This window comes from Cynocephalus volans, chromosome 15 (genome assembly GCF_027409185.1).
Source record: "Cynocephalus volans isolate mCynVol1 chromosome 15, mCynVol1.pri, whole genome shotgun sequence".
In the NCBI taxonomy this organism is placed as follows: domain Eukaryota; kingdom Metazoa; phylum Chordata; class Mammalia; order Dermoptera; family Cynocephalidae; genus Cynocephalus; species Cynocephalus volans.
In genome coordinates, this window is record NC_084474.1 from 59,959,325 (window position 1) to 59,984,101 (window position 24,777).

Sequence of the window (24,777 nt, forward strand, 5' to 3'; positions counted from 1 at the left end):
TGTGGTACATCTACACAATGGAATACTACTCAGCTATAAAAACGAATGAAATACTGCCATTTGCAACAACATGGATGGACCTTGAGAGAATTATATTAAGTGAAACAAGTCAGGCACAGAAAGAGAAATACCACATGTTCTCACTTATTGGTGGGAGCTAAAAATTAATATATAAATTCACACACACACACACACACACACACACACACACACACGCACACAAACCGGGGGGGGGGGGGGAAGAAGATATAACAACCACAATTATTTGAAGTTGATATGACAAGCAAACAGAAAGGACATTGTTGGGGGGGGGAGGGAGAAGGGAGGGAGGTTTTGGTGATGGGGAGCAATAATTAGCCACAATGTATATCGACAAAATAAAATTAAAAAAAAAAAAAAAATGTGTTCATTCATTCACTCAAATAAATATATACCATCTCCCCCTATGAGTTAGATACAACTGTTTTTATGTTACATTCAAAGTTGTCTTGCCCTGCTCTGAGCTTTTCGTGGGAGGAAGCCATGATTTCCAGCGTTTGATAATTCCAGTGGCAAATACTACAACTCTCATCATGGCTGATTTCAAGCTACCAATGTGATATATGTAACATTCCACCCTCGTGATACAGAACACACTGGTTCCAGCATAGCCCTTCTCCTAACCCACCCCATTCTCCATAAGACCCTAAGGTCCAGGTTTGCTGGCCTCTGAACCATGAACAGTACCAGTTAGGCTCCTCCATAATTCTATACCCACACACTTGCTCATTCCTTGGCTAGTAACGATGTACCTGCCAGGTCCCTCCTACACATACTTTTGCTATTTTACCTTTCTTTATTCTTCAAGAGCCAATAAAAAGGTCACTTTGGATGGCTTGCCTACTTCAAGAAGTGTCAGTTACTCATTCCTCTCACATTTTCTTTAGCATTAGGGGATTATACCCCTAATGTGGCATTGTGATATATCTGTTTACATGTATGTATTCGAATTGTATAGGTGTGTGTGAAGCCATAGTGCCCAACAGAGAGTTCAGTGAATAGCTGATGAATGAATGAGCTGAAAGATTAAACCCTAAGAAAACAGACTTCCTCATCAAGTCTAATAGTACATTTTCAGTCTAACTCAGCCTTTTAAAATGATAAACTTTGACTAAACCATCAAATAAAGTGATAAAATAGGAAACATTACTGGTACATCTGAAAACATAGACATGTATTACAACTGCCATGTCATTTAACAATGTAGACAAACGAATTTTTTGTTTACTTTTCTTTGCACTTAATGTTTTTCAATTTTATCTATTTGTTGGATCTTTTTGTTAGAAGTTGAGCATACATATGTATTCTGCTACATAGCTCACTGTGGAGATAAAGATTAGCTGTGAGCAGGTACCTTCTCTAAAATCTCTATTTCTCCTGGGTACCTGAGTCCAAACCTTTCCTTTCTTCTGTAAAAGATGCCCATCGCTGGGTTTACCAATAATGCAAAGTTCATCACTGAAATCCAGTGACTTCAAAGTAACTGTGAAGTAAACCTGAATTGTGGCTTGTTGCTCTGGCCTTCCCACTTGCTTATTACACAGACTCCCTTAATAAACTGTATGCCAGTGGACAGATATGGTGAAATGATTACCTTGTCTGCAGCTGTAAGTAGTTCAGGTTTGCACGCACATTTGAGAAGGCACAAATGAACGCAGAAGCCTGGCGTGGGAAGGGCAGGGGCAGATACACCGTCATCCACACCGCCAACCCTCATCTTATTCCACACCGATGAAGTTTAGCTTCTGTTATGTGCAAATAAATAAATCAAAGCCAAAATAAATGTTTTATTCAATTTTGGTAAATTTGTATGCTTTCACTAGTGTCAAAGTAAAAAAAAGGGTCACTGTCTACTATTTCAGTATATTTGTTTTACTTTGAAACTTTCACACAAATTTGAAGTATGTGATCATTATTTTTTCACAAACATACTCTTACAGATGGTGTTTTGCTCATTTACCTTTAAAATTTAATCAGCTGGTTTAATTAACTGCCCAAGATTTCTCTAAAACAATGTCCTGCTTCTTCTGTGCAACTTTGTCATATCGTATACTGTTATCTTAACCACAAGATTTTTACCACAAGTTGTTTAAAAACCATGGTCTCTGAGGGTGGAAAAAATGAAGTGCAGTTGAAAAGACAGTTATGCTGGAAGATAAACACAGCAATATTACTTATCAAAATGGGTACAATTTTGCTTAATGACTACAATATACAGTCTTCCAAAGTATACGCAATGGAAAAAAAAAAAGCTTTATAACACATCAAGGATGCCCCATTATTTCAGGCATAACTGTATAGGATACATATCTAGGCCTGAGAGTGCAGATAACAAATATAAGTGCTTTGCCTGTCTAAACATGTTAAATAAATGAGCATTCTCTATCACATTCCAATACATTAGAAGATGTACTTGCATAGTTAATTTTTCTTTTTAATGCACCACACGTGATCATTTGAAGTGCAGAGCCAGAGTATATCTTAGTGTTTGAAGAAAGGGTTCTTTTCATTTAAACAAATCTTTATTGAAATAAGCCTTTTTGAAAAGGATCTTTGGCATATCTCCTTTTCAGGAAGTTCAATCAGGGTAAATGGAGATAAAGAAGCTACATCATAAGGAATATTTCATGGGTAAAGATCACTCAGCCAAAAAAAAAAAAAAAATGGCAGCAGACATGAGGAGAGTAAAACTACCAGAAATTTTATTTTAAACTTCTATATTTTAGGAGTTTTTGTTTACTTGTTTTATAGTTTGGGGCATCTGGTACTGATATAATAAAAGTATTCGGGTGCAGGGAGGAGACAGAGAGCGAGCGAGTAAGAGAGAGAAAGAGAAATGGAAAAAGAATGAAATAACTTCTTCTTTCATAAGATACAAAAAGAGTAACTTCAAAGGCTCACCAAAATAGATTTCCGCTGTTGAGTCCCTACCATGCTTGGTTTTAGGCACTATACCAGTGTAACGGTGTAGATAATGATTCAATTCAAGCCAGCCCCAGAAGGCAAACAGTTGACAAAACTCTCTACAGATTATGTTTATATTTGGTTCTTAGTCTTCTCCTACAACTGGCCACTAAACAGTTCACTTAATGCAAGGAATACAATTTTCTACACAGGAGGGAAGAAGATCACAGCTGTTGTCTTGATCAAACACTCCAGCCCAGTAAAAACTGATGGGAAAAGCATGAGAAGGTTCTGTTGACATCAATCCAGTATACTACAAGCTCAAGCATTCTATGTCAATGCTATCTTTCTCTCTCTTTTTTCTTCTTAATAGGGGGTCAGCTTTGGTGCACGACGACGAAGACCATCTTGGAGGGTGAAGAGCTCATTGCCTTTGTGGTGGATTTTGACTCAAGGCTACAAGCTGCCAGTCAGATGACTCTCACAGAAGGGATGTACCCTGCGCGCCTGCTGGACTCAATTCAGCTGCTTCCTCAGCAAGCTGCCATGGCTTCTATTTTGCCTACAGCTATTGTCAATAGTAAGTGCTGAGTGCTGTAGCCCAGCTTTGTAGAGGTGATGGGTATTTGTGGGAGAAAAAATATCTACTGACAGGCAGACGAGAACAGATTTTCCTCCTCCAGTGTAGTGGTTTCATTTTGCCTTCTCTGACTTTGAGAGAGGGGGGTGTGTGTGATTATTTCTCATGGAAATAAAGAAAGAATACTTACGTTCAACCATATTAAGTTGGAGTCCTGAATGTCACACACAAAACAACATCGACATTCTAAACTAGCTGAATATTATTCGAGGCTACTTAGCTATGAGAAGCCCAGAAGCTTTCAGTGATGCTTCTGTAGAAGAGTAATGTTGGTATTCTTTAAGGCTACAGAATCAGAAACTTGAAGAAAAAGAATACAAAATCGAATTTTGATGAGACATACTGATGAAAAGGAATTGTAGCCTGCTTAAATCATGACATCAGCTAATACAAAAAGAAAAAAGAAAAGAAAGAAAAGTACATTTAGGGTTAAAATACTTTATATAGAGAATTTTAACATATGCCCCAGCAAATTTACCTTTGTGATTTTATTTTGTTAAAATGAATGTTGAACTTAGTTTGTATTCCTTGACTACACAAAGTGACACTTTATATGACAGAAATTCAGTGATCTAGGGGTCCAAAGATTTGTGTTCTAGGCAGATCTGCTTTTATGTAGCTCTGTGAGAAAACATGAGTAGCAGTCAACATCTTAAGAGAATAGGTTCTAAAGTTAGTACATAGTGGAAAATTACATTTACTCAAAAATATCCTTGAAAATCACTGAAACTCTGATGCAGAAGAGAAATCCAGGGATGGCAATAACAGTCCTTAAAATAAGTAAAATATTCAACAAAAATTATTTTCTTGCTGTAATAGCATACTTTAGATTAAAGAAATTCTTGGGTGATTCTGAAATTACCGTGCATCCTACCAAAGGATCTGATACTTCCAACCAAAGCTAATATTACTGCATTTCCTTAATGTAAATGTAGCTTTGTTTTTTTTCTTACCAAATCTTTACTTTGATTCTGATTTGAGGAACTTGAAATAACATGGGCCCTATTTGAATTGTGGGCAAAAAGATTTTATTACCAGGGAGTCCAGGAGTAACTTAGATTATTGTGGAGCTCTGATGTGTGAATATTAATTCTAATTATATTTGAGTGTATACCCTGTGTGATTTCTATAGCAAGATAACTGTTAATCTCAAATAATTCAGCATAGCTACATACAGATTTTGTTTTCCTTCTGAAATTAATTAAACTCCTTCTGCTTATTTGGACACTTTACTGAACTGTGTAGCCTAGTGAGTAGTGTAAGTGTATTAACTTGGGAAGGAGGGGCTAAATAATAAATGGTAGTAGTATATAACTTTGAAATTCAATTTTATTTTGAAACTATATTATGCTTGCTTGCCACTCGCTAGAACCTGGTCTTTAGTTTTCTCCTTATCTCCTTTTACATGCTCTCCCTGGGCCATCTCCTTCACAACCATGGTTCCACCTCCAGCTACAATTTAACTACTCACAAATCAAAAGTCCAGGTGTGTCTGCAGAGTTGTAGACCTCTGTTTCCACTTTTCCCATGTTCCTCAGTGTTTCTTATAGAATTGCACATATCCAGTGTGACTGTGTGCCCCAGTTTGCCTGGCTGAGTCCCATTTTACAGTGTTATCTGGCATCCCTCTGAATGGCGCCCCCTTTCTCTACAAAAGGCTGGGTCTGTGGAATACAGTTTCAAATCTGGTCACCCTACACGTGCCCAGCCTAAAGGCATGACCTCTCCATCTTCTGTTCACCGTATAGATGAATGAAACAATTACTTACACAGAAATGCTAACAAGAAGCCTTGGCACAAATCAGAAATTTATCCATCTGATCTAGCATCTAATTGCAAAGTATTTGTCATCTCTTCAGTCAGTTCTACAACCTCAGTATAATTTTTCCTCAATATAATTTTTCTTCCTCTCTGCCACCCTTACTAGTGAAGCATTATGGAAGAGTATTTAAGACTAGATTCCAATCCCAGTTTAACCTCTTATGTGACCATAGGCAAATTACTCAATCCTAGTTTCCTCATCTATAAATGGATGACAGGGGAGAAGCACACATGGGAAATTTTCCATAAGTGAATACGTGAAAATCCCATGACAATAGATATGGTATGACTTTTAGCTATCATTCAAACCATGTCATAGTTCACTTAGATCACTGCAATTGCCTCCTACCAGTGAAAGGCTTCTTTCCAAATTCGCCATCTTCAGAACTAGACTCCACTCCTGATTCTGTAATTTCTGATTTTGTCAGTCTCTTGTTGGAACTGATTCAGTGATTCTCCATAATCATTTAGGCAAAAATCTAAACTTCTTAAGAGACCCTGCAATGACCTTCATAGTCTCTCTCTGTCTTCTACAACCTCTCCCCTCCCATCCCCCATTGTGCCCCTTTCCTCAACAGTACAGAACTGCCTCCCAGCCTGCATTCAGTCCCTCTGGCAGGCTCCCATGGCTTCTCCTGAGCTGTTCCCTTGGTCAGGATGACCCAACCCTTCTTTTCCACCTGACTAACTTAATTCCATCCTTCACACCTCATCTTAGGCATATCATCATCTTCCTCTAAGCACTTCTCTGACTTCCTCCTCTCTCTAGTTCCCCCACCAGCCTAGTAAAGGGTCCCTATTCCACACCCTAGAGCAACCCTCAGATAATCTCTCCAAATGGTCTTCAGGCTGTAATGTAATCGTCTGACCACTTGTTCACCAACCCAAGGGGAATGTAAGCTCCTTAACTTAGATGTTAGCTCTTTCATTTTGTTTTACAACCAACCCAACATAGAGTCCGGCACATAATAGGTACTCCATAATTAATTTATTAAATAAAAAAATGATGTCAGGCATGGGCATCAGGGCTAACTTTAGTTCAGCCATTAGATCCTTACTGTTTGGTGGATCAGATAAAACTACTTACATCACTATTTGTAAATGCATATTTTCTAAACCCTAAATAAAATTTAAAATTAATATTTTGTGCTTTCAGTGTTGGAGTTACCTACAGTACCTCTTTCTAAAGAGTCTGTGTGAAGTTATATTGCAGAATGTATCATTTCTTTAAAAGCCTAGTTCCGTACCGTAGATCAATACCCAAACTGTACTCATCACTGTCTGATTGCCTAATTCAGAACCTTAGAGTAGACTCTGAGAAAAATTGAACTAAATGCTACCAGACCCATGCTTGGCTCCAAATGGACAGCAGCTAATGTTTCTCTGTGTTTTTGCCTGCAGAGGATATATTCCCTTGCAAGTCCTGTGGCATCTGGTATCGGAGTGAGCGGAATCTGCAAGCCCATTTGATGTACTATTGCAGTGGGAGACAAAGAGAAGCTGCTCCAGTGTCAGAAGAAAATGAAGACAGTGCTCATCAGATTTCCAGCCTGTGCCCCTTCCCGCAATGTACCAAGAGCTTTTCAAATGCCCGTGCTCTAGAAATGCACCTGAATTCACACAGTGGTAAGTTAAGTGCTTCTTTTTATTTCTTCTGTTGCTCCAGGAGACTATACTTTCTATACATACATACGTACATATATACATCTCTATCTATCTACATCTATCTATAAAATCAAAATCAAACCTGCCACACCAGCCAGTGTTATTTATGTCACTTATTTATGTCAGCATATTTTACTCAAGGGATTTGGGTCTGAATTCTTTTCAAACCACTACAGTGCTCAGACTGCAGGCCAAATCATTCTATGTGTTTTCAACTGAGGTAAAAGCAAAATTTTTGAGAGAAAGTCTCAATTCTCTTTGTATATTGACATTAATATTCATTGCTTTAAGTGTCAAGGGATCTATAGAAACTGACCATAGTTTTTCCCACATGGAAGGGAGGAAATAGCACATAATATAAGTATTCACTGAATTGAAATAAAGCTGTTATTTAGATAGATTCAATTAAAATCACACTTCAGGGAAATTAACTTTTAAATATGGATCTATAAAATGTTCTTGACTTCCAAAGTGTGCACTATAACAGCTTAGTTGATGTTCATTATTACATAAAACTACTTTAGTGTTATGTTTTAGAATTCCTTAAGAAAAATTAGGCTGAAAAACATAACAAAAAACCCTTTTTAATGCCCTCTCCTAAAAGCAAGGTGGCAACTATTCCCATTTATTTTGGAATTATACCAACTATTCTTAGTTTCATCTTATAGCATTCTAATTCCCACCCTTTGTTTTTTTAAAAAAATGTAGTTAATCAAATGTACAGAATTAAGTTAACTTTAAATACTTTTAGGTATATTCTAGGATGGAGCAAACTAGTTCTTCAGCACCTAAAATACAAAACTTGTAGAATACCCTGGGTGAATTCCTTAGCTATTTTTACCTGGGTTAAATAATTTGAAAACTGAAATAGATGCTGAGTTTTACAAAACTAGCTCAAACCTTCAAACCTCTCGTACGACACAAGCTTTTGTTTTTGACTGTATAAAAGCAGGCCATTTCCTTTCTACTTACTTGTTTCCTTTCCCTACAAATGAGCTGTCTTTGTGTAGGTGATAAAGTGGAGAAAGCAGAGGCAGGGTAGTTGTCTCAGATGGTGAGTAGAGTCCTGCAGAAAACAAAAAGAACAGACATAGAGGAGTCCTTTTAGCTAAATGGAAAAATGAGTACTGGGTTAGTGAAGTAGAAATGCAGACAGGGATAGGTAATCCCCTCTTATAACTACAGGATTGGGTACCTTTACTATATTGTCAGCTTTTAGTCTAGAGTGCAGAGAGGATGGGCCAAGCCTGATTTAACCATATGCCAACAAATAGAAATTAGAGTTGACCTTCATGATGCTTACCCATCACAGTCAGTGGTGATATTCAAAATTTTTAATAACTGACTAGGAACAGGCAGTAATCAATTAGCATGGATGCCAATCCAAAATGCCTATATTAGTGTACTGGTGTTTACCAGCTGACTATCATCACTGGATAGAGATAAACCATGTTCAGCAACACCAATGAATAAAATTCTACATTTATACCCAAGACAAATTAGGAAGTTATTGATTACTACACAAAATGGTTTCTATTTAGATTCTTTTGGATAAAGACCATATCTAGTATACTGAGAGTTATTTGATTTGCACACAAGTTTTCAATAGCAATTCTAATGAATGTTCACTTCTTCTGAATATAGTGCAGAGCATTGTAGTAAGAAGATTATTGGATTGGAAATTATAAAATCTGAGGTTTAGGCATTGCTCTATAACTTAAAGTTTTTATTACCATAGTCAATTCCCTTAGCCTCCCTGACTTTCTTTCCTGGCCTGTAAAATGGAGACAATGGCACTCATCCCATTTCAGTACCCTAATACTTGCAAAAGTGCTTTGGAAACTATAAAGTGCTATTATTATTATCATACGTGTCACAAGAAAAAAAGTTACTATCACAAATCAGATTCTGATAGATTTCAAATCATCCCCGTTGTTTTAAAGACATTAGGTCATTAGTAAAGATTCCTATCATTAGAAAACCAACACATGTGGTTCTCAGGGTTCTTATTTTGTATGTCTCTCCAGGAGTGAAAATGGAAGAATTCCTCCCCGCTGGTGCTAGTCTAAAATGCACTGTCTGTAGCTACACTGCTGATTCTGTGATCAACTTTCACCAACACCTGTTCTCCCATCTCACTCAAGCTGCCTTCCGATGCAGTCACTGCCATTTCGGCTTCCAGACTCAGAGGGAATTATTGCAGCACCAGGAGCTCCACATCCCCAGCGGCAAACTTCCCAGAGAAAGTGACATGGAGCACTCTCCAAGTGGAACCGAAGACAGCTTACAGCCAGCCACAGACTTGTTGACCAGAAGCGAGCTCCCCCAGAGCCAAAAGGCCATGCAGACTAAAGATGCAAGCTCTGACACAGAGCTGGACAAGTGTGAGAAAAAGACTCAGATCTTCCTCGCTAACCAGAGACCAGAGATACAGCCTACAACAAATAAACAAAGCTTTTCTTACACAAAAATAAAGTCTGAGCCCTCTAGCCCGAGACTCGCCTCATCTCCAGTTCAGCCTAATATTGGTCCATCTTTCCCTGTGGGTCCTTTCCTATCTCAGTTTGCTTTCCCCCAAGATATCACCATGGTCCCTCAAGCTTCAGAGATCTTAGCCAAGATGTCTGAACTGGTGCATCGGCGACTGAGGCATGGAAGTAGTAGCTACCCTCCGGTAATTTACAGCCCCTTGATGCCCAAGGGGGCCACTTGTTTTGAGTGTAACATAACATTCAATAATTTGGATAATTATCTAGTGCACAAAAAACATTATTGCAGCAGCCGATGGCAGCAGATGGCCAAGTCTCCAGAGTTCCCCGGTGTTTCAGAAAAGATGCCTGAAGCTGTGAGTCCCAACACTAGCCAAACTTCCATAAACCTTCTCAACCCAGCTGCTCATTCTGCTGATCCTGAGAATCCACTTCTTCAAACATCCTGCATCAATTCTCCCACTGTTTTAGATTTAATTGGGCCAAATGGGAAGGGTCATGACAAGGACTTTTCCACTCAAACTAAGAAGCTCTCCACCTCTAATAGCAGTGATGATAAAATTAATGGAAAACCTGTTGATGTGAAAAATCCCACTGTCCCCTTAGTGGATGGGGAAAGTGACCCAAATAAGACTACCTGTGAAGCTTGTAATATTACCTTCAGCCGGCACGAAACGTATATGGTCCACAAACAGTACTATTGTGCTACACGCCACGACCCTCCACTAAAGAGGTCTGCTTCCAGCAAAGTGCCTGCCATGCAGAGAACCATGCGCACCCGCAAGCGAAGGAAGATGTATGAGATGTGCCTACCTGAACAGGAGCAAAGGCCCCCACTGGTCCAACAGCGATTTCTTGACGTAGCCAACCTCAGCAATCCTTGTACCTCCACTCAAGAACCCGCTGAAGGGCTGGGAGAGTGCTATCACCCGAGATGTGATATCTTTCCAGGAATTGTCTCAAAGCACTTGGAAACTTCTCTGACGATCAACAAATGTGTGCCAGTTTCCAAATGTGACACTTCGCATTCCAGCGTTTCCTGCCTAGAGATGGACGTGCCCATAGATCTCAGCAAAAAGTGTTTATCCCAGTCTGAGCGGACAACCACATCTCCCAAAAGGCTCCTGGACTACCACGAGTGCACTGTGTGCAAAATCAGTTTCAACAAGGTCGAAAACTACCTGGCCCACAAGCAGAATTTCTGCCCGGTCACTGCACATCAGCGTAATGACCTGAGTCAACTCGACGGGAAAGTCTTTCCAAATCCAGAAAGTGAACGAAACAGCCCTGATGTCAGTTATGAAAGAAGCATAATAAAATGTGAGAAAAATGGGAATCTGAAGCAGACTTCCCCCAATGGAAACTTATTTTCGTCCCACTTAGCAACCCTGCAAGGCCTAAAAGTCTTTAGTGAAGCTGCTCAGCTCATTGCTACAAAAGAAGAAAACAAACATTTGTTTCTTCCACAATGCCTTTACCCTGGAGCAATAAAGAAAGCAAAAGGAGCCGACCAGCTTTCTCCATATTATGGAATAAAGCCAAGCGATTATATTTCTGGTTCTCTTGTCATCCATAACACTGACATAGAGCAAAGCACAAATGCAGAAAGCGAATCTCCTAAAGGCCAGGCTTCCTCAAATGGGTGTGCTGTGCCGAAGAAAGATTCTCTGCCATTGCTTCCCAAAAACAGAGGCATGGTAATAGTGAACGGTGGACTGAAACAAGATGAGAGACCTGCCGCCAACCCACAGCAAGAGAACATTTCCCAAAATCCTCAGCATGAAGAGGGCCACAAATCTCCCTCATGGATCTCTGAGAACCCATTAGCTACAAATGAGAATGTCTCACCAGGAATTCCCTCGGCAGAGGAACAGTTATCTAGTATAGCAAAAGGTGTGAATGGTTCCACCCAGGCTCCAACCAGTGGGAAATATTGCCGTCTGTGTGATATCCAGTTCAACAATCTTTCAAACTTTATAACTCACAAGAAGTTTTATTGCTCATCACATGCAGCAGAACATGTCAAATAAACTAACTAAATAAATAAACATCCGTCACCTTTGGTACCAGTGTTTAGTATGTTGTTCTAACCAGTCCAGAAAAAAACAAACAAACAAACAAACAAAAAAACAAAGCTGTTTGAATTACATCTGGGCAATCAGGAGATAATTCATTATGGCTGAGTTGAAGACTTAAGGTGTAATTTCATTACAGTCCATTAGTAAAGTGTATTATTGGTGCCATTTTCAAAAAAATTAATTTATTTTACCAGAAGTATTCATAGCTGTGGTTATGTTATTTTTTATTTAAAAACTTTATATTAAAGTCATTTGTAATGTTATTGTATAGTTATTGTGTAGCACATATGGTTTGCACTGTATAGTAGCTTTTAAAGAAAATAGTCACAAACAATACAGAAAAGCATCTTAGAAATAGCTTCAAAAGCACTTGTGTATCTTGATTTTTTCTTATATGCTGTTGCAGATATATGTATATGCTAAAATATAACTTGCAAAGATGTTTAAATACACATGCTATAAGTTCGCCTTAAGATTTCGATTCTTAGATAATCAGGCTCAGTTTGCACTTTATATTTTAGCAGATACAGTCTCTTAGTCACTAGGCTTTGCATTTGTATGTAGCTGTATGTTTCTGTCCATTTTCTTAATCTTAAACATGTATGTTAAATGAAGATGGCAATTTTTTTCTTGTATAGTACTTGTATTTTCTTTCGCTGATGCAGCTCCGTCTCAATTTTTAAACCTTTGCTGTTAAATGCAATACTTTATAAAGAATGAACAAAATTACTGGAAGCAGTATTGTAAGTAATGAGGTCATATTAATCAGTTTTATCTTTTGAAAGGCACAGTCTAAATTGAAACCCTAAACTCAATGCTGCAAGTATGAATTTAATTCATATATAAGATCTATTTAAATATAAGAGTAGCAATACTGCACCTGGTGATCACAAAGATAATGTTCTACTTCTGATAGAAATAATTTCTCAACAAATGTTGTTACTATGCATGTATATGGATGGAATAAAATTCCAGATTGTTGGAGGTGTTCGGCATACTTTGTTTTCTTTAAATTTAAAATAAAACGGAAACCCTAAATATCTATTCTTTATAGGAATAGGTTCAAAACAGCAACGAATAGCTGTAGTAGCACAATGATAAAACAGGAAAGAAACAGATTGTGCTTTATATATGCCTAATTAATATAACTTACTACATTAAAATGAACTAGAGACGCCAAGCTATGAAACTAGGGAAGTTGTATGTTATAATTGTGTATAAGAAGCATAACTTTCTGTTCTCCACCTCCCCACCAGTGCTGTAGCCAGAAAAAAAGACCAATTTCATGAGTATCTAAATAGCTTACAAATCATATGCACAACAATTAACACAGATGTTGATCAAATGCACCTAACTTGCAGATGGAGATTATCTGAGAGAGAGACAGTTTTTCATTTTGAGGAATGGTGAAGTGGTACGGTAAAGTGACCCTGATGAGTACAGATGCACAAATCTCATGCTTGCAATTTGTAAAAGACACTCAATTTCACATATTTCATTTGTCCACTCCAGGGGTTTGCATATTGAGAGGAAGTGGAGACCAGACAGTGTGGGTCAGATCCTGGAATGCCTAATGGCCAGCCCACAGTGTTGAGAATGATTCAGTAGGCAAGACGGCACTTGCTGCCCATATAGAGACTGCAGTCCACTGCAACACTAGAAATCTCCTGATTTGGAAAGGCAATCACCCCACCCATGGCTAAGACACACTATTTGCCAATAGGTTGTGATGCATTGTTATTTATCCAAATTGAATTTGGTAACATAATGAACATAAAGTCTTGGCCCCAAACATATCATACAAATACTGTGATCAAACATAAAATAGTATTATGCTGTCAAGAACATTTCTCCAGTCGCTTGTTGAGAATAACTATTTTCAAATTTAAAATCATGGCCTTAACTGATGCTTATCATTTCAGTCAGTGACTAAATAGTCAATGAGGTAAAAAGAACTGATATGGTTAAGTGAGTACGGCAGAAATCTCTTAAAGTATCAGATCCTTGGGAATGCCCAGAGATGTTCATAAAGACCTGTGCAGTTCTCAGGTAGAACTGGCAGGACTGGGTATTCCTAACAGGACTTGCTTCCTAAATCTCTTTTTCTTTCTCCTCCCTCTTTAAAAAAAATAAATATAGAAATTCAGGAAATCAACATATATTTATTGATCACCTAGGTTTGTATCCATTATTTCAGGGATGAAGGCAAAGAAGTAAAATGCGTTGCTTCCCCAAAGGAGCTCAGTTTAGTGCTTCTCAACACTGCTCCCTCCTTAGAAAATCACCAAAGGAGTATTTTTAAATGCCAAATATATGTATTTTTTGTACACTGGGCCTCACCCTAGATCAGTTAAAGAAACATTTCTGTCTGTGAGCTCTGGGAATCTGTATATTTTAAAATCTGTTCAGGTGATTCTAATATACAGTGTTGGGAATACTGAATCACAAACTAGAATGAGGTATGAAGAGTAAGTGAGACTGAGTAGAGTAGAAAGACAAAAAGTAAAAAGAAAAGAAAAGCCAATATGGGATGAAAAAGTTGGAGAAGACTTCATGGGCAGGGTAGGGTCTGAAAAGGTGGGTACAATGGTCAGAAAGACTTCTTTCCTTTTGGCAACCCTGGGATATTTGTGCACTGTTCCCAAAAGGATATTTCAAGTATTATTTATTTAGTGAAAATAAGTTCTAATAGCCATTCACAGAAGGAAATGATTGTGTAAACTGAAATAGTGACATTGAGACCAGAACTAGACCCTGAAGGTAGAGAGGAAGAAAACGGTATTGATACTTCTATGTGTGGAGATCATTGTAAGTTACAGCATAAAAGTGGAATGAAAGTAACATGTGAGGGTGAAGAGTGAGTAACAAATTTTCACCATAAGAAGACTTGGATTGGAGAGAAAAGACAAGAAGAGCATCGATAGGGATCTGATCCGTGACTAGAAAGAAAGGCAGTGTTTCCCTTTAAATGCCTAAATTCCAATGGCCTAAGCCCCCACCAGATTGAATGCCAGAATCTGGACTGACCAGCTGCTGAGATGTGCCCCATGTGGCAACCCTTGTGAGACTGATGCTCTGGGGGGAGGGGACACCACAACCTTCTCCTGGTGATGGTCACTGCTCCCACTCTCTGGTTTCCTTTTGCCACATGATCACAGACATCAGACATGTCTCACGCCCAACATCACACTCTAACAATATCTCCTGAAAGTTCAGGAATGATGGAAATGAAATGCAATGAAAATACCTCTCAAGTACTTGCCCAGAGCTAACCCCAAGGTTTCTTAAAGGACAGTCACCTGATTCAGCTTCATGGCTCTCTGCACCAAGAATGGATCCATAACTCTCTGAACCCACAGAGAAGCAGTTTTTCCTTCATCTTAGCCTCAGGCCCATCTTTGGAAGACTCACTTTCTGTCTTAAGATTGGTCCCTTTAAAGGTCCTCCACCTTATATCCCTCACCACAAAAAACCCCAAAAGACAGCATAACAGTCAGGCCAAGGTATGCATATTTCTCTCACGGAAATTATAAAAACAAAAACAAAAACAAGACCTGTTTATTTCATAGGCAACTTTTTCTATTAATTTATGGGTTGGTCAAGGTTCTTGAAGGTGTCGTATCTCAAACACTGTCATTCAGAAAACTGTTTTTATTTGTTCCTGTCTCCAAGTGATAATAAATAGCACTCGAATTAATGAATGTAGTGTTATTTCATAACTAAGATAGTCTTGCCTCACAACAAACTCAGTCTTTATTTGTAAAAGCCAAAATTGCTTACAGTTTTTTAAAAGATGCTTTTTCTAGTCGCTAAGTATTAACAATTCAAAATAATCTCAGCTTGGATCATCTTGTCACATAATAAGGGATATGCATAAGTAATGGATATATTTAGTTTTATAGATACAAGAAATAGGTAGCAATCTCCAAAATAATTCAGCTTTTACCTTCAACATTTTTCTCCAACACTAGGCCTCTCTAAGACTCACTTTGAAAAGTGTCAGTATTAAATTATTGACATATAAGACTAAGAAATTATTTTATATTCATTTGTTCATATAGCTGAGCTCAATAGTATGCAGTGGGTTTGAAATAGCTCAACTTCTAATTTCTTGAGCTAATATAAATATTTCTGTATACTACTTCTGCTAAATTATCATAAAATAGTAAAAAAAAAAAAAAAAGACTGGATATCAAAGAATAAAATAAGTCACAAATTAAGCAAGTAGTACCTGGCACAGATCCAGTATAGTGACCTTCCTTAAGTGTTGTGAATGGATTAATGAATGAAGAATGGAAATAGAAAACAGCTGGCAAATGAATATATGAGTGAATAATGAATAAAGGAATGAATGAATGGTTAGTTGAGAGTTACTCTGATCTAATTAATTCATAAATGGAAAGGAATAATTTGTCAGATAGTTTTCAAACCATTGCTTTTTAATGTGAGGCTCAGATACCCATTATTATACTACCTTTGTTGGAAAATAAAACCACATGCCATACATACAAAAATCTTGTTCATTGGGAAGTCAGTATCTGGCTTAGGTATTTCAAACAGGGGAACTTATACAGGGAAATAGTCACAAAAATGTTAGAAATCCAGAAGGAGCTGAAATGGACTGGGCACCTCAGGAAGCCATTATCACCCTGAGGAATGAAGGAGCAAAAGGAAAAATGGGATTTCCCAAGGCAACAACTAGCATGCTGCTGGAGACTCTGCCTCTGTTGGATCCATTGCACTATGGCTTTCCAGGAAGCCAGGAGGCCAAACTCCTGCTAACAGCACTGAATCCCAGTAGTCAAAACCACCATGGAAACCACTGATAACTCCAGAGCCCATGAACTCTGGGCGACTGAGCCTGCTGGGGGTGGGCGTGCTTGCTGTTTCTCCTGGGAATGCACTGGTTGTACAGAAATCATCAATTGTCACTGTCACTGCTGCTGCCACCAGAGGTAACCCCCAAAACAGAAAAAAAGAGCTTCTCCCTTCCTCTCCTGTCTTTTAATATTTTACCAATGCCTCCAATTGGCAAAAGCCGACCATATGCCAGCTGGCAGGAGAGTCTAAATTGTAGAATGAGAAGAGCGGATACAGAAAAACAACTAGTGTGGATCAGTCTTGAGAGCTTAGCTTGAAAGGGGCTGTGTTTTCTTATCACGTCCTCTCTTCTTCCACTTGTTATCTTCTCTTCTGAGATGGAACAGAATAACTCACAATAGCTAAAATTCTAGCTCCTTTCTCTTTCTCTGATGTATACAAGTCTAGCTCGAACACTCTCTGGAGACAGGGAGAAGGGAGCATGTTAGTTCTTCATGACTGCTGTAATTAATTACCACAGATTTTGTGCCTTAAAACAGAAATGCATTTTCTCACAGACCAGGAGGCCAGAAGTCTGACATGGAGATGTTGGAGAGGCTGTGCTCCCCCTGGAATCTCTGGGGATAACACCTTCCTTGCCTCTGCCAGTTCTGGGGGCTGCCAGCATTCCTTGCCCTGTGGCTGCCTCACTCTCATCTCATCTCCACAGTCACACCAGCTCCTCTTCTGTCTGTAATTTCTTCGTGCCTCCCTCTTGTAAAGATATTTACAATTGCCTTTAGGGTCCACATGGATAATCTGGGGTAATTTCCTCATGTCAAAATCTTTAATCTCATCTGTAAAAGCCTTTTTTTCCTCATAAAGCAATATTTACAGGTTCTAGGGATTAGGACCTGAGATTTTGGGAGACCATTATTCAGTCTCCTATAGGGAGGTCCCAACTCCTTCGGGGAGGATCACTCAAGACCGTGATCGTCGGTCATAAATGAGTGTGATGAGAACTCTGCACTGGCAGTGTATCTTTGTGGAATTTAATAAACCTTATTAATTCAGAGAATCATGAAAAATCAGACACAGTCTGGGCAAAAGTTTACTTTGGCACTATCTAGAAAAAAGAGTTTGCTCAGTATATTAATAGAGTAAACAGAATTGAAAGAAAATAAACTGTTTTCAAGAACCTTAGCTGCCCCATTTTGCATGCAAATAACATATTAATTTCAAACACTTTTTATCTCCATAGTAAAGAAGGATGTCAGAGATTTTTGCTTGGAAACACTTTTTTGATTATTCATTCCATTTCCTACATATTCATTCCATTTCCAAACCATGTAAACCTGGTTTCATATGGTGTAAATATATCAAATTCGTAAGTCCAGAACTTTTTTTCTCTATTGGGGTTCAATGACACTCAAGAAAAACAATTAATAAAGTAAAATATAAATGTTGTTATATTTATATAAAAATATACAATGACCAAATTGTCTAATTAAGGAATAGGGACATAAAACTTTATAAAAATACAATAAATAAAAAAAAAACACTCAATATCATGGCTAGTTTACAGTAAGAAACTGATGGAGAGAAAGAGGAGGTAATTCAGATGAACAAAGAATGAAGGAGATAAACACAGAAATCATGCAAAAAAAATCTTAAGAGGAACAGATAGAAAATTCAAGACAAAGAAAAGATCTAACAGGAAGACACATCAGAACACAGACATACCTAGGATGCAAACAGACTTCTTCCTCCTGGTACAAAGTATGAATAGTCCCTGATCTTAGTTAAACCAACACTCTAACTTAAGCATCCCAATCCCTCTACCCTATTTAGCTCTTTTAGTTATTTCCTCCGATTTCTGGCACAAAAACAACAGATATGTCTCTCTTTCAATTGATGTAAGGAGTTGGACAAGAAGCATCAAAAATGTGCTCTGAGTTAAAGTGTGAACCAGAAATGAAAAGGTCTTTTTCACATGCTCCAGATCCTAATTTTGGTAGGTGCTGGGATTCCAGTGATTCTCATATTAAATTTCCTGCTAGCCTGGTGGATGTAGCCTTGGAGCAGATTCGATTTAATTTAGGGATCAGAAGATTGTGGTCTTACACACACACAGTTTTAAGCAATGTTATACCTACTACTTCAGTATTACAATTACTATTTTTCTAATGAGCAAACTAAGGCTTAAAGCAGTTGAATGAGTTCACCAAATGATAGAACCAGTGGAGAACAGTCTTTGAACCCAGTTATTTGTCTACAAGCCTTTGCTTCTCCTTTCCATAGGGCCCTGGTTCTCACTCCCTCTACCTCAAGCCAGGTCTTTTATAATCACGTTTCAGGTCTGCCTGACACCTGGTATGCCCATTGGCACAGGAGTTGTCTGAGTTAGGATAACCACATGTCCCATCCTGCTTGGGAAAGTCCTGGCCTGGTTCTGAATCTGTCTTGGACTTTTCGTAGTGACTATTATTATCAAGAGTTGCATCAAAATAAGTTGAATGGATTTCATAGACTTCCAGTTTCTAACAGTCTCCACTAATAGTAGGTAAAGTGCACGTCCAGTGAATAGTTTTGTCTTTAACATGTGGTTAAAACTCAAAGACAACCAGAGGTAATCTATCTTTTGTTCTGACCCCTTCCAGACATAATGTAACTAACACTTTCTTTTCAAGACAGCACATAAGGTATTCAATAATAAAGCACATTGGGTCCGAAGCAGAGAGGGAAAATTTAACTCTTTTCTTCAGTTCAGCAGCTCTTGGGGCCCCTGCTCACTATTAGGTACACATTTCCCACGAACACCAAGATGCACAAAGCTCACTAGGTGATGAGATCTATGAAAAAATGTGAGGAATTACTGATCAGAATATGCAATGTATTGAAAACAGAAGAGTTATAATTTCATTGTAGAAGTTACAGATAGACAATAGTTTGAACGCTCTGGTTACTCTGGTTTTATCATGTAGTATATGGTTGTATATGATATAAATATAAAACTAGTTTCCTATTTTTGTTGGTAATACATCTTTTTTTATGTGCCAATATGTCATTTCAGCAGCAAAAGGCTTAAAATAAAAGTTTACATTTATCAAGAAAGCTACACAATGATTTAACTTTCATAAATTATTTTTTGATATCTACCACTCACCAAGAAAGCTGTTGACATAATTAACCACACAGTACCAGACCACACAAATCTACTTGAGAATTTTTCAGCATTTACTTCAAATTTAGTCATTATTTAGCTGATTAGGCCTGAAGATTATGATTCAATATGTGCAGCTACAGGTGGTGCACATGTATTACTTTGAAAAGCCTAACTTTTCATTTAGATCAAATGACTAATATATATTAACTTCACTTTTAGAATTGGTATGGTGCACATATAATTTAGAATTTTTCAAAAAAGTTATGACATTCTGTCAATTGAAATAGAAGTCATAGTTGGGATAATTTTAAAATATATGCATTTTAAAATTAAATTTAAAAAATTAAATATTAAATACATATGTATGGATAGCGCTTCTGGTCAAGATGGAAGGATAGATGGTCTCCAGCATCACTCTATCCCACAAATCAACCAATTTACAACTATTAAAAAGCAACAACAGCCAACCTGGGGCCACTAGAGCTCAGGGGAAGAGGAGAAGAGACCTACAGAGTGCATGAAGGTGGAAGAAGCCATGATGAGAGAAAGAAAAAACTGCTCCAACCGTTTCATGTTGTGGTCACTTTCAGGCTGGAGCTGCTGAGTGTGCAGAGCAGGAGCCAGCAAAAAGCTGCAGCTGTGCCTTTTGGATGAAGTTGCTTGGAGGCCATAGGGATGAAGAGGGTCTTGGTGGCCCCCAGGCCACCAGTACCACCAACAGAGTTCCTGTGGACCCACATAGGACCAAGAAGCCACAAAATCTGAAAAAAAGGAGCCTCTCAGAGGCTGGGGAGGCATCGCAAGGGGCCAGAGCACAGCTTGTCCCATGGGAAGTGTTTCCAACACAGGTTGGAGACAGGCCCATCGGGGGAATACTGGGGCACAGTAAGGACAGCTGATCTGCCCCCCAATTAGTGCAGGACCACTCAGAGGAGACTGGTCAGGAATATAGACTTGCAAGGGGTGCAGTCTGATGAAAAGACTCAGGCCCAGACCAGTGTTTCTGTACAACCCAGGTGCATCAGATTTCACCAGATCCAGAAGTACCATAAAGTCAACTATTAAACCCTGATCTGCACAAAAAGCCTTCCCTAGGGAATCAGGAGCAAAGCAGCAATTTAGCTCAACCACAGAGCTCAAATACTGGTCCCTACAGGAAGGTCCCCCATTTTAGAAGTAAGCAAAGGACAACAAATTAGTTCCAGTGCGGAATTTAAATGGTGCGAACAGCAAATAATCCAACACAGGACTGAAAAACAAAGTACCTGCAACCAGACACAAAGTTTGATAACTAGCAAAGGTCTCATTTCGCCAAAGAACACCTATAACACCTTTAAAGAAAGAAGTCCCCTGGGCTACCAAGCCAGTAAGAGGGGAGGGCCAAAGGCCTCAGTCATGCCCCCAGACACCAGCAACCATTCCCAAGGATGGAGGCCCACAGCCTCAGCCACACACACCCCCTCCACAAGTGCAACCACCTCAGCAATGACCACCAGCTGCAGCAGGAAAAGCCCCAGGCTCTCCCGAGCGGGGGTGGCAGGGCCAAGGCCTCGTCTACAACACCCCCCCACGCACGGCTAACCAGCCCTGTGGCGACCACCAAGCCGCTGCAGGAGGTGCCCTGAGTTCTCCCAAGCCAGGGCAACAGGGGACTGAGGGCCTCGTCCACGCGACTGCCCAAGCTCAACCAGCCCAGTAATGAGCAGCAAGCCTTAGCAAGAAGGGCCCCAGGTTCCCAAGCTGGGACAGTGGGGGGCAAGGGCTTTTGCCACACCCCCTTGACATCTGCACCCAGCCCGGCAATGATCAAGCCACTGCTGGAAGCCCCCTGGTCTCCCCTGTGGGAATGAGAGGGGTGACACAGGCCTCAATCCCTCCCCTCTTCCTTCCTCCTCCTTCCATCCTATTTCCTTCCCCTTTCCCTTCTCCCCCTCCCTCCCAACTGCTCTGCAACAACATCATAGAATGTAAAAGAAATAATAACACTTAAAAAAAAAATATGTATGAAGGGTCCTCAGATAGTTCCTGGAAAGATTCATATTATCTTTTAATTCCATTTTTCCACAAACTTTTTGAAGTACCCTTATACATACGTATACACATGCACACACATAGGCATACATGCACACACATAGGCATGCACGCACACAAATGTACAGTCAGAATAACTGAACAAATATTTGTGATAAAGCTGATGTTGAATACGAAATAATAATTGTATTACAATACTCACTTTTTCTCCACTTCCCATCAACAACCAGATTTTAGAAATGTTTGAATTACTTATTTAAAGAAATATTTTGTACACTCATGTGCATGTCATACAATTGTACTGAACATTTTTTTTTTACCAATTTCTGAATTTTGGTTAAATTTAATTTGGAATCATTTAGAACACTTTAATCAATATATTCAACAGAGTACTAGATGTTTTCAAAGAAGCAAACCAAAAGACAAAAAAAGAAATCACTAAAAAATAGGGAGTCTAATTTTATTAAATATTGAGTAAAAACAGTGTCCAAGATTTAGTTTTTAAATTCTGTAATTGTGTTTTGTATTATCTCAATTAGGAAGAAGGCTCTTTTCTTGGAGTTTCTATTTGTAATTAGATAAATTTATACTTTTTATTGCAATGAAATAAAATAAGATCACAAATAAGCTTATGATCTTCTGCTATCTATAGCAAAAAAAAAATAAAGAGACAAATTATGATAATTTTTCTTTAAAATATATTTTTTAAAAGAAAGCACTTAAATGGAAACAAAAAGCAGTTCCTCTGAGGATATGCGGACTGAAATATTTACACATTTCAATTAAAAATAGAAAAATGAAAGTTTCTCTCATTTAACAATTTCTTCCTGAGATTATACCATATGTATTAAGAATAAATATACTTCTTATGCTATATATATTTGTATATATATGTGTTATAAATATACTCTTATATTCACTGAGTTTATTTTGTTCTTTAAACTTTCCAAAAGAGGTGCAAAAGTAGTACAGAGAGTTCCTGTGTACCTTCACCTGACATCCCTTAATACTAACATTTCATATAACCATGGTACATCTCTCAAAATTTACATTTCAACAATATTATTGACTAAACTATATTCCAATTTCATCAGTTTTTCTACTAATGTCCTTTCTCTATTCCCGCATCCAATCCAGGATATTACGGTGCATTTAGCCATAATGTTTCCTTAGTCTCCTCCAATGAATGTCATCTCCTCTGCCCTTTACTTTTTATGACTTTGACACTTTTGAAGAGTACTAGTCAGACATTTTGTAGAATGTCCCTCAATTTCAACTTGTCTGATATTTTCATATGATTGGCTCAGAGTTAGGGATTTGGGGAAACAATAACACAGAGGTAAAATGCTTCTCACTGCATCTTATCAGGGGAGAGATGTTATCCACACAACTGATCACTGGTGATGTTAACCTTAATAACTTGTTTGTGGTCGTCAGGTTCTCCACTGTAAAATTACTATGTTTTCCTTTCCATATTCTTATTCATTGTAAGTTAGCCACTAAATATGGACAATATTCAAGGAGTAGGGAATTAAGCTTCACTTTCTGAAGGGAGGAGTATTAAAACTTTGGGCCTATGTTAAAACCACCACAGTAATTAATAAATATTTGTGGGGAGATATTTTGCGGTCATGCAAATATTCTGTCTCTCTTAAAAGTTTCACCCACTGATTTTAACATTCACTAGTGGATCTTGCCTGAAGCAACTGTTACTGTAGTACAGACCTTTAAAGATCTGGTTTCTCTCATTGCTTCTATATTTTTTATTGGAATTCTGCTTTAAGGAAGACTTGCCCCTTCTCCATTATTTATTTACTTATTTATTTATCCCATCTTTTATTTGCATCAGTATGGACTCAAAGATATTCACTTTATTCTCTGTGTTATAATCCAATACTATCATTATTTGGTTGCTCAACTTATTCCAGCTTTGGCCATTGGGAACTCTTTTTGTTTGGCTCCTATGTTCTTTGACATGTCTCCCATATATTTGTGCATGTGTGTGTGTGTGTGTGTATGTGTGTATACATATGTGTGTGTGTGTGTGTGTGTGTGTATGTGTGTATGTTTAGAACATTGTTACTTTCTGGAACTACAAGATATTCTAGGCCCCAGATTGCTTCATTTCACAACCCATTCCTACTGAACTCATTTTGTAATTTCTTTGACCCAGCACTAGAATCAGTCATTTTCTAAAGGACGCTAATTCCTTTTATGAGAGAATGGTATTTAGAAACCAAGATGTTGACTTTAGGTATGTTTGTTGCTACTAGGTATCTTTGCCATCTCAACAGACAGAACTGGGATGTGTATATGTATACCAACCAATGAATGCACACATTTCTGTATGTATTTCTGTATCCATTGGTCTATATATATTTAAAAATAAACATCTGCTCATATTAATATGTCAGACTACAATCCAGTATTTATGTTATATTTTAATGTTCAGATCAATATAAAAAACACCACATTGATATATTTTATTTCTATTTTATAAAGAATTTTATTTTTAAAGATAGTTTATGACTAGAACTATTTTATAGATATACTTCTATAAGAACTAATTTATTTCTTAATAGCTAAATATTTCAAAAATATGCAACTGTAAGTATTTTAGCACTCACTTTCGCCCTCAGAAATCTCTTAATCTGGATAATAAACTGTGAAGTGACCCTAAAGTGACTTAATCTGAGCTCAGTAGGCTCTTTGAATATTATTATTCAGATCAAATCTCTCAAGTTATAATGTTCACACAAATCATCTGAGGATCTTGTTAAACTGCAAAATTGGATTCAGTAGGAGCAGGAGTAGGAAGGGGCCTGAGAATCTGCATTGTTATAAAGCACCCAGCTGACGCCAGTGGTGCAGGTGTGCAGACCACACTTTGAGTGGTAAGACTGAAGACTAGGGCCGGCCCCATGGCTCACTCGGGAGAGTGCGGCGCTGGTAGCACCGAGGCCACAGGTTCAGATCCTATATACGGATGGCTGGTGGCCGTGCCAAGGGTTGCGATCCCCTTACCAGTCAAAAAAAAAAAAAAAAAAAAAAGACTGAAGACTAAATAGTTGTCATTGCATGAGCTTTCCATGCAGTTTTCCTAAGTCCTCAGCCCTACAGTGCTGGTTTCTTCCTTTATTCCAG

General features: G+C 38.3%; 1 protein-coding gene across 1 annotated transcript in view; it reads left to right on the plus strand.

The window, feature by feature from the left end:
• The window catches only part of ZFPM2 (zinc finger protein, FOG family member 2), a 456,749-nt gene extending 445,161 nt beyond the window's left edge, over positions 1–11,588 (plus strand). Inside the window, exons 6-8 of the mRNA XM_063080011.1 lie at positions 3,317–3,523; positions 6,806–7,030; positions 9,097–11,588. Of these exons, the coding sequence (XP_062936081.1) occupies positions 3,317–3,523; positions 6,806–7,030; positions 9,097–11,588 (2,924 nt within the window). The remainder of the gene's footprint in view (positions 1–3,316; positions 3,524–6,805; positions 7,031–9,096) is intronic.
• The last annotated feature ends 13,189 nt before the right edge of the window (positions 11,589–24,777 follow it).